The sequence below is a fragment of the Mauremys mutica genome, chromosome 4 (genome assembly GCF_020497125.1).
Source record: "Mauremys mutica isolate MM-2020 ecotype Southern chromosome 4, ASM2049712v1, whole genome shotgun sequence".
NCBI classification, from domain to species: domain Eukaryota; kingdom Metazoa; phylum Chordata; order Testudines; family Geoemydidae; genus Mauremys; species Mauremys mutica.
The window spans coordinates 67,782,660-67,795,589 of NC_059075.1; the positions used below are offsets into that span (position 1 = coordinate 67,782,660).

General features: G+C 40.6%; 1 protein-coding gene across 3 annotated transcripts in view; it reads right to left on the minus strand.

Moving 5' to 3' along the window:
* Positions 1–1,253: 1,253 nt before the first annotated feature.
* Positions 1,254–12,930, minus strand: part of SLC39A9 (solute carrier family 39 member 9) — a 36,308-nt gene continuing 24,631 nt past the window's right edge. Inside the window, exons 7-8 of one of the 3 annotated variants that reach the window (XM_045013841.1) lie at positions 8,655–8,796; positions 1,254–1,483 (exon numbers count right to left, since the gene is read on the minus strand). In XM_045013841.1, the coding sequence (XP_044869776.1) occupies positions 1,389–1,483; positions 8,655–8,796 (237 nt within the window). In that variant the 3' untranslated portion in view covers positions 1,254–1,388. Of the gene's footprint in view, positions 1,484–3,204; positions 3,915–8,279; positions 8,797–12,930 lie in introns of those variants that run through there. The other 2 variants (XM_045013843.1, XR_006578886.1) reach the window with 2 other exon arrangements.

Here is a 12,930-nt window from a genome sequence, read left to right on the forward strand (position 1 = left end):
AGATAAGGTTGTGTGCAGTGATTGAACCGAAGGGGATATGGGAGGAAAGAAATCCTGCTTTTGTCTAGTTACTGCTAAACTTTCTCTGCCCAGGATGATTTTTTTTTAACCCAATTCATGAAAATAATTTTGAAGAGCAGATGCTTTACCTGTGGAATGCATATAATGGGTGGTGCTTTCAAGGTATTTTCACAATGGAGGCTATGCCTGAACCTCCTACAAGAGCTTAATTTCCGCCCAATTCTTCTGGAAATTTATGTATTTATATTACACCTATCTCAATGGTGGCTAAGTGCATGAAATAGAAAAGGGGTTTACAAAACTAGTGAAGTAACGCACAAAACACTCACCCCTTGAGCACTTTTTTTAAAAAAGGCTTATCAAGTTTGACTCTGTAGGATGGGATTCAAGTTGGCAGTGACTCCTATCATCAGGTCAAGTGAATGCAGCCCCGTCCTCACTTAACCCTGATCTCCGTACAATGCTCCTAATCTGTATCACTGCAATGCAGGTTAAGTGCAGTTACCTTAGACATGGACTTGGATGTTTCTAGGTGCAATTCAAGGTACTGACTAGGCTCTTTTAGTCCTGAATAGTCTAGGAGTCAACTACCTAAGAGGCCACCTAACTTGGTTGCATTACAGCAGTTAAGATCTTCTGCGTTGTTCTTCATGACGATTTCTGGAGTTTTATAGTCAGTGGCATATTTTTGGTTGCGGATCCCTTGCTGGTGGAACACACTCCATTCTCTCTCCACTGCTCAGAGCCAAGTATAGTGAGCTTTAAGGAACAATGCAAAGCGTATTTGTTTACATGGGACTTTTAAGCACAACAGCAGACAGTTAAAATGGAGACTTATGCTAAAACTATGGGTTTTAACTGTTACAGAGCTGCCGCAATGGGTGATGTACTAAAAACCAACACATAACTAACATTCAGGACAAAGGTTATAAAATCTCTTCAGGGATAGGTTTCACTTTTCGAAAAGAAACGCTGACAGATTCTTGGCTATGGGCACAGGAGCAGCTACTGTGCAAAACACACGTCAAGTCTCAGCTTGAGCAACAGGAGGAGAATAGCAGCAGAACAAAGATTGTGTGTGGGGGGGTGGGGGAGTGTGCATTGTTGGCAGCAGGAATAATATAATATCACCCTACTGGTTGGGAAGACCCAGAAGGACTGAAGGTTCTCTCTGGCTGGCGGCGAATGCAATATACAAATTTAGATATATATCCATGTACAACTCTGGAGAAACACTGAAATGTTGCCTCAGTAACCTCCTGTAATAGAAAGTCATGTCTTTGTTTGGATCCTGGCATGTGGACCTTCAGGCTTTATGCACAAAGTCCCTTAGACGTCTATGGGATGTTGCACAGATGTAAGGGTCCTCATGTATGGAACCTGCATTGCAAATTGCAGGCTGCAGATTGTAAAGTCTTCAGGGCAGGGAAAATGTATTCTATAGAGGCTAACCCACTCGGTACTGTAAAACAAACATTAACATTATACAGATTAGTTGTACACAGCATACAAACAATTCATTTTAATTTTCTTACCTTTTCAAAGGGCCACTCAGGTCAAAGCTGGCCCGAAACTGAAGTTTGATAAAAACAAGCTGTTAGCCTGGAGGTGTTGGTTGTGACTCCACTGTTAAGGTTGCACTAAGTTTTTCACTTAAAGCAAGAATTCGACCTGTTTTGTATGACAAATATAGTGTCTCCTCCCCCAAGTTCATAGCATACAATCTGAGAAAGGACTGAATTTTCTGAGGGTCTCCCATTAAATCTGCAGATCTGTAAGTATGTCCTGGTAAATCATCTTTTTTGTACCTTTTTGCTCAAAAACCATATGCCAAAACTTCTCTGACACCTCTTCAAACTTCTGACAACCTCTTGGATGTAGCCCCACAGGTTATTTTCTGTTAGCCTTTATAACTGAAAATATGTGCATCAGCAAATATATTCTTTTCAAGAGAAACCCAGGAAGGAGTCTTTTTCAAAATGGTCGCAATCTGCCCTCATTTAAGAGGGCTCCCGTTTCCCTACAGTATTGAAAAGAGGAAATTTAGGCTGCCCTTAGCACAGATGGCCACTGCCTTCCATTGTTGCTATTGGGAATGATGCCAGGAGCCAGAGCGGGATACGGAGGTGCTGTGACGGCACGTGTGCTGGGGGAAAGAGCATGTGGAGGGATAGATGGAAAACGAGGCTGCAGGGGAATGTGGTGTACACAGAGAGATGGAGAAGATTAGATGGCAGCTTCTCCACAGCCCAAAGGTGAGGAGAGGCGAAGTAGAGTCCCCTCCAAAAGCCAGCAGAGAGACTTACATTTTGTTTGTGCATTTATTGTTGAGTTTTTAAATCTGCAATGCTCACATGCAAATTGGGGGCTGGCTATTTCCACCTCGAGGCTCAAAAAATCAGAAACAGGAAAAAGCCAATGTGACTATTAATATTTAAGTCAGTTTTAAGCCAGTCATGATTTCAGGGATGTCTAATTCATGAGTACTGAATACTTGTGGCTGGCAGTACTGCTCCTGACTCCCACTCTCATTCCCCTCACTGTAATCCCAACTTCTTTCTGGCTAGTGGGAATCTTGGGCAAAGACGCTCTCTGCGGCTGCCCCAGTAACAGAGCTCAGACAGTCTGCATCTCATCAGCTTTCTCTTGTAGCTTTAATTTCTGTGGGGTACTCCAACAGAAATGCCTATAAAATAGAATCTCATAATTATGAACACGTTGGGAATGGAGGTTGTTTGTAACTCTGAACAGAATGTTATGGTTCTTTCAAAAGTTTACAAATGAACACTGACTCAATACAGCTTTGAAACTTTACTATGCAGAAGAAAAATGGTGCTTTTAACCATCTTAATTTAAAAGAAACAAACACAAACCGTTTTCTTACTTTCTCTTTTTTTTTTAAACTTTCCCTTTTTAGTAGTTTACGTTTAACACAGCACTGTACTGTATTTGCTTTTTTTTTTTTTTTTTTTTTAAGTTTCTGCTGCTGCCTAATTGTGTACTTCCAGTTCCAAATGAGGCGTGTGGTTGACTGGTCAGTTCATAACACTGGTGTTCGTAACTCAAAGGTTCTACTGTACATAAAAATAAAATGCACTAGTCTTCAGCAGCACTACCCTGAAGTGCCACTGCTCTTCACATGGTCTCTAACAAAACCTCATATGATAAATGAGAAGCCAACTCTTAAGCACTGCACCTAATAAAAATTTAATATAATAAAACAAATCAAAAAACCAACATTATTTTTTTTAACCATTCACAATTAAAGTGGAAAAAACAAAAAATTATAAGGCAGCCATTCATGGAATGATTTCATGTGTACAAATGGTTTTGAAAAGACATTAAAATTACAGCTCAGTACGCTGAGTCACTTTAACTGCAGTAACCAGGCAATTTTATTCCCTGGAAAGCCTGAGCTGCTGGAAGATGTAACCAAAGGAAAATGAGAAAAGCTGATATTTTTAAAAGTTCGAATCTGAAATTCATTGGACGGGTTCCCCACAACTCCACAGACAAAAGCAACCAAACTCCTCCTCCCAGATTTCCTGAGGATGATCAAGGAGACAACGTAGAAGAGAGCAACAGCAACATACTTATTCCATAGCCTTTCCATGTTATTCTGAGTATAGTTGACAATAAGGGCACAAGTCAGCCACTGCCAAGAAATCCTGTAAGACAATCACCAGCCTCTACAGTAGTTCCTGAACAAATACTGTTGTTCTCCTGGGTCTCTTGGATAATGTTAAAGTTTTACGATATTCCACGCAGGAGTGCTCTTTGAAGCTCAGATGTAGACACTAGGTTCTCGTGCTTAATTCATGGCCAACTTACAATACACGGAGCAGCCATCAAAACATCTTTATCCTGGTGTGAGTGCCCTGCCATTCTCACATCTGTAAATATAAAGGAGGCTCCTGTATCACGGTTGTCATCAGGTACTGAAAAAATATTTTGCCTTTAATACGAGGAACAAGAATGAAATCAGAACAGTCAATGAAATAGCTGAACTCATTGGGACTAACACAGATGTAACCCTAATTGATTCTTAGTATCAACTCAACCATCAGGAACTGATACATTGGCTGATGTGGAGAGTGCTGGTTTGGGGGTAGGATTTGGAAAAAGAAGAGAAAAATGCAAGCCAATCAGTTAGTGTTGTCTGGGTGTACCTATTTTCCACCCCCATTACAACTGAAAGCCTATTTAAGGATGGACATTACAGACAAAAATGGAAGAGTAATGAAGAATTTATTTGCAACTAAGTTTCCTGAGGAATGGAAACTGACAAGAGATGGTGATAATTGATAACTACATGTGATAATTGATTTTATTGTGGCAGATAAAGAGGGAGGATGGAGGTATGATCAGAGATGTTTTCACCCCAACTCATATTTAACTGAAATCTTATGTTAAAAGAAAATAATTTACTAAAATTAGGATAGATTTGGTCACTTGAGGCAAAAAATGGTTACTCACCTTCTTGTAACTGTTGTTCTTAGAGATGTGTTGTTCATAGTCATTTCAATCTGGCGTACAATGGTCACTGGGGGTTGTAATGAGCTGAAGGCACCGTCGGCAGTGGCACTGCCAACAGAAGCATCAGCACCGCTGTGCCCCCTACAGCCCTGGCACCAACTCTCCTGTCAGCAGCACCGCCGACAACTACAGCTTCGATTCCACCGGCATCGACGATATCGGCACCGCTGGAACGAGCAACTTCAGCACCTGCCTCGGCACCGATATTTCCGCCTCCAGCAAGCCTGACATCCTCACACCCCCCGGTTCCTCTTGTGTCGCCTTGCCTTTAATAAAGACGATTGTAGAGATGACCAGAACCCTGTGGCAGACCCCTGCTTCAATGACTGGGTCTGATTCCTCCACCACCTGTATGCCCAGGTTCTGGGCAGCACGGTGTAAGAGCTGCTGGAGTGCCCTGTTATCGTCCAGAGCTGGAGCAGTCGACATCCCTGCCACCGCTTCATCCGGAGAGGCCTGGCAGTGGACTCTGCTCACTCCCTTCAGCACCCGTGGGTCTCGCGACACATGGTATTTCACAGCATGCGATGCCGGGCCCTCTGGAGGTGGAAATATCGGTGCCGAAGCAGGTGCTGAAGTTACTGGTTCCAGCGGTGCCAATATCGTCGACCCCGGTGGAATTGAAGTTGTAGTTGTCGGCGGTGCCACTGACAGGAGGGTCGGTGCCAGAGCTGTAAGGGGCAACAGCGGTGCTGAAGCTTCTGTTGACAGTGCTGCTGCCAGCGGTACCAGCATTGCCTGCGGCTCATTACAACCCCCATGGCCATTGTACGCCTGATTGGAATGGACATGAACAAGCACTCAAAACTTTACATTCTGCTATATTCACAACAAAACTTTACATTCTGCTATGAATCTCTCTGATAACCCTCAATTCCCTTGATAACTGCAGCAGTCTCAGCCATATAAGTTTAAACAACAGTTTAACAGATATATTCCGTTAAGGCAGCCAAAAAAACTAAGCTAGTTCTAGTTCTAAGTGGATAGGAAAAAACATAAATCTTATGCCACTTAGTCAAACTGCAAAGTGAAAATTGCACATTACTGGGCCTTCTGTCCCCATTTTGTTTGTAGACATTTTAATCTGTGAACCCTTTTCAGTCTCTTGCACTGTTATACGTTGGCCAATAATGCTTAATGCTCTGGCCTCTCAAGCTTAGTTTGTACAATACTAAACCAAGCGTTATCATCACTGGCAATTGGCCCAGAAGTTGGAGACTTGATCTTATGACATGTCCGTGGCAAGAAGTCTGACAAAACCCTCTTAGCAATGCCAACAGGAAGACGATTATCACTATGGTAAACCTGCCAGAATCTATGTCAGCAGGGGAGAGAGATTTGGTCAAATGTCTCCTCCTCAATAAGCAATGGTCCATAGAGAAAGGTTCTGGCTGAATACTGCAGCCTGGCAGGAAAAGATGGTAAATGGGACGGTAAAAATGGATGTATGGGTTTCTGATGGCTGAAGCTGAACCACAGAGGTTGAAAGATAACCATAAGCACATGCTGGGGAAAAATGGAAGTAAACTTAAAGTGTGCTTCTACCCCAAAATGTAACTGCAGAAGTGTCACCAGGGAGGTTCCATTTTCATTTTCTGCCAATGACTACAGATCAGATTTGCTCAGTTTACAAATAGAATTGGTGTTTTTTCATAACTGCCAGCCCTGCAAATTTACCAAGAGGTCTAAGAGCAGGATTCTTTGTACATTGTATGTTGCCTGTCACCACCTGTCAAAAAGGTTCTACAAGCCCAATTATGCCCTCAGTGACACTTGTGCACCATCACTGCCTTCAGTGGATTTACACACATTTTTCAGTTGCAAACAGTTCCACAATTGTGGTGGTACACAGAGAACAGAATCCAGCTCTCTAGCTGAGCTGTGTTGGCTTTTCAGAGTTAACGGGAGTATAAAAGTAGATTTGTATTTGTCTCTTGAGAAACTAGGCATGACTAAATACATAGAGGGAATAGATCTAGTCAGTTAGGTGGTGCTATTTTTGCTATTGCTTTTCAGAACACAACAGCTTTTTACAGGCCTAGTTTCATGTATCATGGTTTAGGTCTAATATTTTATCTACCTTAAAATAATTAGTCTTGTGGGAAGATTTTCTACCTTCTAATAATTCTGTATTGATTTTCAAATCCAACTTTCTAACGGTAAAAAACAAAAAAGCAGTCACCACTGTTAAAATCTGATCGTGGATTACTGTTTGTGTGCTGCTACAAAGCCACTGAACAGAGTGATCACTAATTAAACTAACAAATCCTGTTCCAAGAGCCATGCTGATACCCACTGCTGAGTTAGAAGATAATGAGGATGTAATGAAGTAAAGAAGTCAGAGCCATGATGGCCTGTGTACCATAAGAAACAGATGGCGAGGGAAGAAGGAGGCTCTCTCTTTCACAAGGAGACAATACGTTCCTTGAGAAAGCAGTGATTTCAAGCTTTGAAGATTTGTTTCAAACAATGAAAATCACTGAACAAAAACAACATTTTGGCAATATTATATAAGAAGTGCAGATAGAATCAGACTAGGGCTTAAAATGTATGCAGCATAAAAGCGATTTTTGTAAAACAAGAGTTGTGTTTTCAATCTGTACATGTCAACTGTTCTGAATTTGTATGCACTACAGTTACTAAAATGTACCATTTCTTGCATAATTAAACAAAAACACTGCCTGACAAGAGAAGGCATGTCTTGATAAGGAGAGTATCTTTTATCATCCAGCTGCAATGGACTGAGTCCCAGAGGAGCATCACTACAACCAACCATAATCAAGAGGTGGTGGATTGCAAGATTCCCAAAGGAGAAAGGTGTGATTTTAATAGGTTCTCAACAAAAACCAAAATGCTTCTTGCTTGTTGGTATGAAGATTTAGCAGAGGAGTTAATTAGTTTAGACACACCATCCACCTGCCAAAATGCCCAGAGTATGAGTATTTAACCAGAGATCTTGTTTTGTTAACCTCAATATTCTTTATTTAATGAAAGAAAAAAAACCCAGACCACTAGTTTCAGCCCTTTGTAAATGAGCTAGTATAGTTCTCGGGTCCCTCAAAATCCATTTTCATCAGATCTCCACTCAGAGCCCTAAACAGTTTGATTTAAAAAGACACTGTGTATTTGTCTCTCAATGATAGTAGCAGTGCAGCCCTGGTGCCAGATTCCTAACTGCCTCTACAGTTTTGGTTGCTACTCTTTATGGACATGATGGGAGATCTGCTTCCAAAGCATGCTTTGTTTCTGTTTTTTGTTAAATAATGTAACAAGCCATTGCATAAACCAAGTAAAAACAGAGTATTTCCTTGTTTTTATGACTTTCTTGTTTCCTTTGTGTTAATCCAGGGAATGCAATAAAAAATTCATCTCCATCTACTTGACTAGCTGAATTCTCATATCCTAGACTTTCTCTAATCTTTGTCCAATGATGTTTCTTCCAATCCACATTTCTTGTCTTTTGCAACAAGTGCATTAACCAGAATGTTGAGTTCTGCATCTTTACAGCAAGTCTTGTGGCATTGATATTACACGGACCAGTCACATATGTCAGGACAACATAAAAAAATTGTAGGGGAGGTTCCCCTATTCTACTGGTAAGAAGATTTCCACATATTAAAAGGCATCCATCCATTGTTTTATTCTCAGCTGTGAACGCTGAGTTACAGAATACTTTGGTGATTGCAATTTCATGATGAGCCATTAAATTCTTCCCCACTCACCTTTCTTAAAATTCAAAGTCCATCTTCCCTGAGAATAGGGGCAAGAAATCAAAATTAAAATATCAAATGTCTTCAGAAAAGAAAATTACACAAAATTTATGTTCGGCTGCCAAAGTACATTTTGCTACACTAAAAGCTTTTCCAGAATTCTTCATGTTGGAATCAAGCTTCCCCCGAACACCACAGTGCAGATGGGGTGGATGGTGGGGTAAGAGAGACAACGATGAAAAGAGCAGCTGACATTTACTGCTCACACCAGGTCAAGGAGAACAGTGACTCTGAACCTTTAGTGCTGGTGCCCGACGGACAAAACTAGAGGAATAAGGCAGCCAAGGACCAGGGCTGCCACCTCCAGGCGGCTGAGTCCTTTCCCACCTGTTGATTCAGGTTTGTGGCTATGCCCCATTCCTCCCACCTCTGGGAGGACGTGCACTGTGGCAACATAAAGGAAAGTCCCAGCAGAGAAAAGCATGGCAACTCCAGTGGCGTTGACTTCTGAAAGGGCTTCTTTGCTGCTCTGTGAAAGAGAAAAAGGAGGGGGGGAAGAGTGAAAATGAATCCAAACTACAACAGACTCAACAAATAAAAACCCCTTAACATTCCAACTTTATTATGATTTGATCAACAAATCATTCTTTCAAAGCAAAAATCTTTTTTAAAAAAGATACCACACTTGCGTCTGAAAATGTTTTAACAACTTATACTTTCAAGTAGCATCTGACATTATAAGATTAGAGGAATTAAATATCTTTTTTCCAGTTTACTTTGTACATTTGGCAGTACTGTGTGTATCGTAAATTGAACTGTTTCTCTTGTATAGTCAGTTACCCCGTCTGTGTGAGTCTTTCACACAGCAACAGAGGAGCAAAATATACTTTTTAAAATAGGAAAATTATATTGTAAAACCACAAAATTTGGCGCTCACACAGTGAAGTTAATTTTTTTTTTAAATGACTAGATTTCAAGATGACCTCTAGTCTTTAAAGGTCTGGTTCTCTTCCCACTGTGTCAATGTGAGTTTTGCTACTCATTTCAATGAGATCAGATTTCAGGTCATAGATGCCCACCCAGCAGTATTTACATTGTAAGCACAGCGAGCACTGTGCATGTTCCAGGGGTTCTATACAAAATTATTACAAACATGGAATGTATTTAACATGTTAAGAATGATCAAGAATCCTTCTATTCATTTTACTTTAGTATGTCATTTATAGAAGAGGTTCTGCCACACCATGATTAGGATCACACTACACATAACCATAGGTAATAAAATGCAAAATTTGTCCATTCATTTTTAAGGTCCTTCTTTGGTCAAGCTCCCATTTATCTCTGTGATCTTATTCCCTGGTATAGTCTCAACCTATCCCTCTGACATAGGAGAGGAAGCCAACATTGGCAAGTAGAGGTTAATTCTTTACATCTGCAACTGCACTAGCTCCATAATTATTTCTGCCTCCCCAATTCCCTATTCTTCTAAAACGCTACTCAAAACTCAGCTCTTAGCCTGCCTAAAACCAATGACCCATGAACAAAGATCCCTCATTGGTGTTTTTTATTAACAAACCCAACAAACCTCTCACCATCTACTGTGTAAATGGTGTTGTCCCTAGCACGGTTCCTTTCTAGTGTCTCTCTCCCAGGCTATTTACTCAAAGTCTCTCCCTGTTCTTTTTTCTAGAATCCTTTTATACAACTTCATAGCGCATCATCTATGCAACCTACAGCAGTGCATTTGTTACAGAAAGGTGACAGTAGATAGGAACATTCAGATTGGGACAGGTGAGATAAGCACATGTGCAGTGACCTGGTTGACAGCTCACTGTTTGTAGACAGCCTAGATGAGGTGGGTTTTGAGTGTGCTTTTTACAAAGAGAGATGGGAAATCAATAAGGCAAAAAGGCTATTTTAGAGAGAGAGAGAGAGAGAGAGAATAAAATTCAGCACCTGACACAGGAAGGATGATCAAAACTGACAGAGCAAAGACTGAAAAGAGAAGGAGCCCTTGAACATGAGGAGAGCAAACTGCAGTGGAAGGGGAACAAGTGGAGACCTTTCAGAATTAGAGACGATGCAATGGCATACATACAGGCAAGAAGGCACGCCACAATGTTCTGAATGGACCTGAATATGAAGTCACCTAGGCATGACATGACAGAAAAATATACCAAACGCTTAGGAAAAAAAATCTTTGTGAGAAACAGCATATAATCCTAAATAGATGTGTCACTTTGTGGTATTCACAGAACATGACAGTCTCCTTTCACATCTCACATATGGATACCACTACCATTTTTATCCCCTGATTTCTGATTAGTTCTCATTACAATTTTAACACTGGATTAGGGAACAGATTTATGCATCCTAACCCTTCCTTCACATCTCTTCACAGAGACTTCCATTCCAAATTGCAGTATTTACCTTTTTACTCACTGCAAGAAATGTCAGGCTCTGTATTAGGCCAGTTTCTTAGGTTATTATATTGACTATACTGAACAACTGGAGGATGGAAGTTCTGAAATATCTACAGCACTAAGAACTTTTCTGAAAGTTCTACACTTGGTGCATTTTGAGTCTCCACTTACGCCCTGTATATTGAGCTATATTTTAGGCTGGGCTCGGTGACAGATCTCTGAAGACAAATACAATACACTAACCGAATCAGCCTCCCACATCCAACCCTCTATAGATAAGTTAATGGGCACTTATATAAAGACTGTGTTACACATGTGTAGTGGTTCTCAGCCAGGGGTAGGCGCACCCCTGGGGGTACACAGAGGTCTTCCAGGGGGGTACATCAACTCATCTAGATATTTGCCTAGTGTAAACAGGCTACATAAAAAACACTAGCAAAGTCAGTACAAACAAAATTTCATACAATGACTTGTTTATACTGCTCTATATACTATACACTGAAAGCTTCAGTTTATATTCTAATTTATTTTATAATCATATGATAAAAATAAGAAAGTACACTATTTTTCAATAATAGTATGCTGTGACAGTTTTGTATTTTTATGTCTGATTTTGTAAGCAAGCAAGTGAGATGAAACTTGGGAGTACACAAGACAAATCAGACTCCTGAAAGGGGTACAGTAGTCTGGAAAGGTTGAGAGCCACTGCCCTGGTACATTTAAATGTATTTACTACAAACTAGTTAAGATGAACAAATGAGGCTTGGCCTAATGAGCGTCTTACTGGGTGTTCATTCTAGGCAGATTTTCCTAGGGGAGGATGTATAGTCACTAACAGTGCATCATTTATTATTGCAAGTCTGTTTGTCTTGGAAAACCTTTTGATTTTTCAAAGGAACACTGGTCTGTCTCAATCAGAGTTCACACTACACACACACAGAGTACATCCTGCATATACACAACTCTACAATCAGGATTGTATTATGTAAATAAATATTAAATGTTTTTAGAAATGTTTAGGTACAGATCACTTTGAATGTTTGGACTGCTATAGTCAAGAATCCAAACCTTGAGGGTGGGCAAGTTGTCTAATGGTCGTACCAGTGCACCTGGGAGTTGCGATTCCTAGTTTTCCTGTTCCTGGCTTTACTAGCAACTCAGCCTGTTTTCTATGCTTGATTTACAGGACAGTTGAGAGACTTAATGACTTATGTTTTTAAAGGAGATGGATTGTCTTGGATGAAAAGCACCATGTAAATGTGAAGCATTAGCAAAGTCCCAGGGACTCTGTCATGATCTGGACCCAAGTTCTGCAGCAAGGCCTCTACTTTGAATGGCACGCCAATGCTGAACTAAGTGATACTTGATAATGCTGCAAAATTTACAGTGTATGTTCAAAACCTGAGATTTTTTTTTTACCTTACTAGAAGTACAGCATCCCTTGTGATATTATATTTTAATATTAAATACTGTATATTGTATGCTTCACCTGAAGTTTTCATGTGCTGCAGATTTTTGTACTGACAATGTAAAAAGTTGTCAAGGGGGAAAGCTGGAAGCTTTGGGCAGCATTTGGGGCCTTTGTCACCGTAGAAGGAAAGGGAGGTGACTTGAGTTTGAGCTCCCAGGAGCTGTTTGAGGCTTTGGGCACCAAGGAGGGGATTCAAGGAACTGGGGCTTGAACTCCTAACCCCTTAAACAGTGACAGCCACACCACTGCCCCAATATCTTCCATTGAATCCAGTACGGATGGATACTCACAATAACTAAATGTTTCCACTAAAATTATCGGCACTGTAACCGTTAATGTTAAGATTTAAATTATCATCATGTTTCAGAGGTAAAACCCCTTCAAGGAGAATGGAGATACATCCGCACATGTCAGAGCTACTGTTTCAGCATATCTGCTTGCAGACTCAGGAGATCAACAAAGCATCCATATGTATTTGTCAGGTTAGCTTCTTAAAGTGAAACTTACAGGGAAACTTAGCTTCTTAAAATGAAAGCTTAGATTCCCCAGCACAATTGTATGACAGATTCAACTGCCACAGAATTGTGGGAAAGTATTATTTGTTTAGTTAAAACAAACAGAAGCTTCCTTTTTTGAGAATTTTGTTCATAAACTTGCAACTATATGGTGGGGAAAGTCCCAGCTACAGCGGACAGTATGGAAAAATGTATTGGCGGTGGGTGAAGCAGTTCGGAGTTCTAAAAGCCCAGTAAGGAGTTCCATGCCCCCC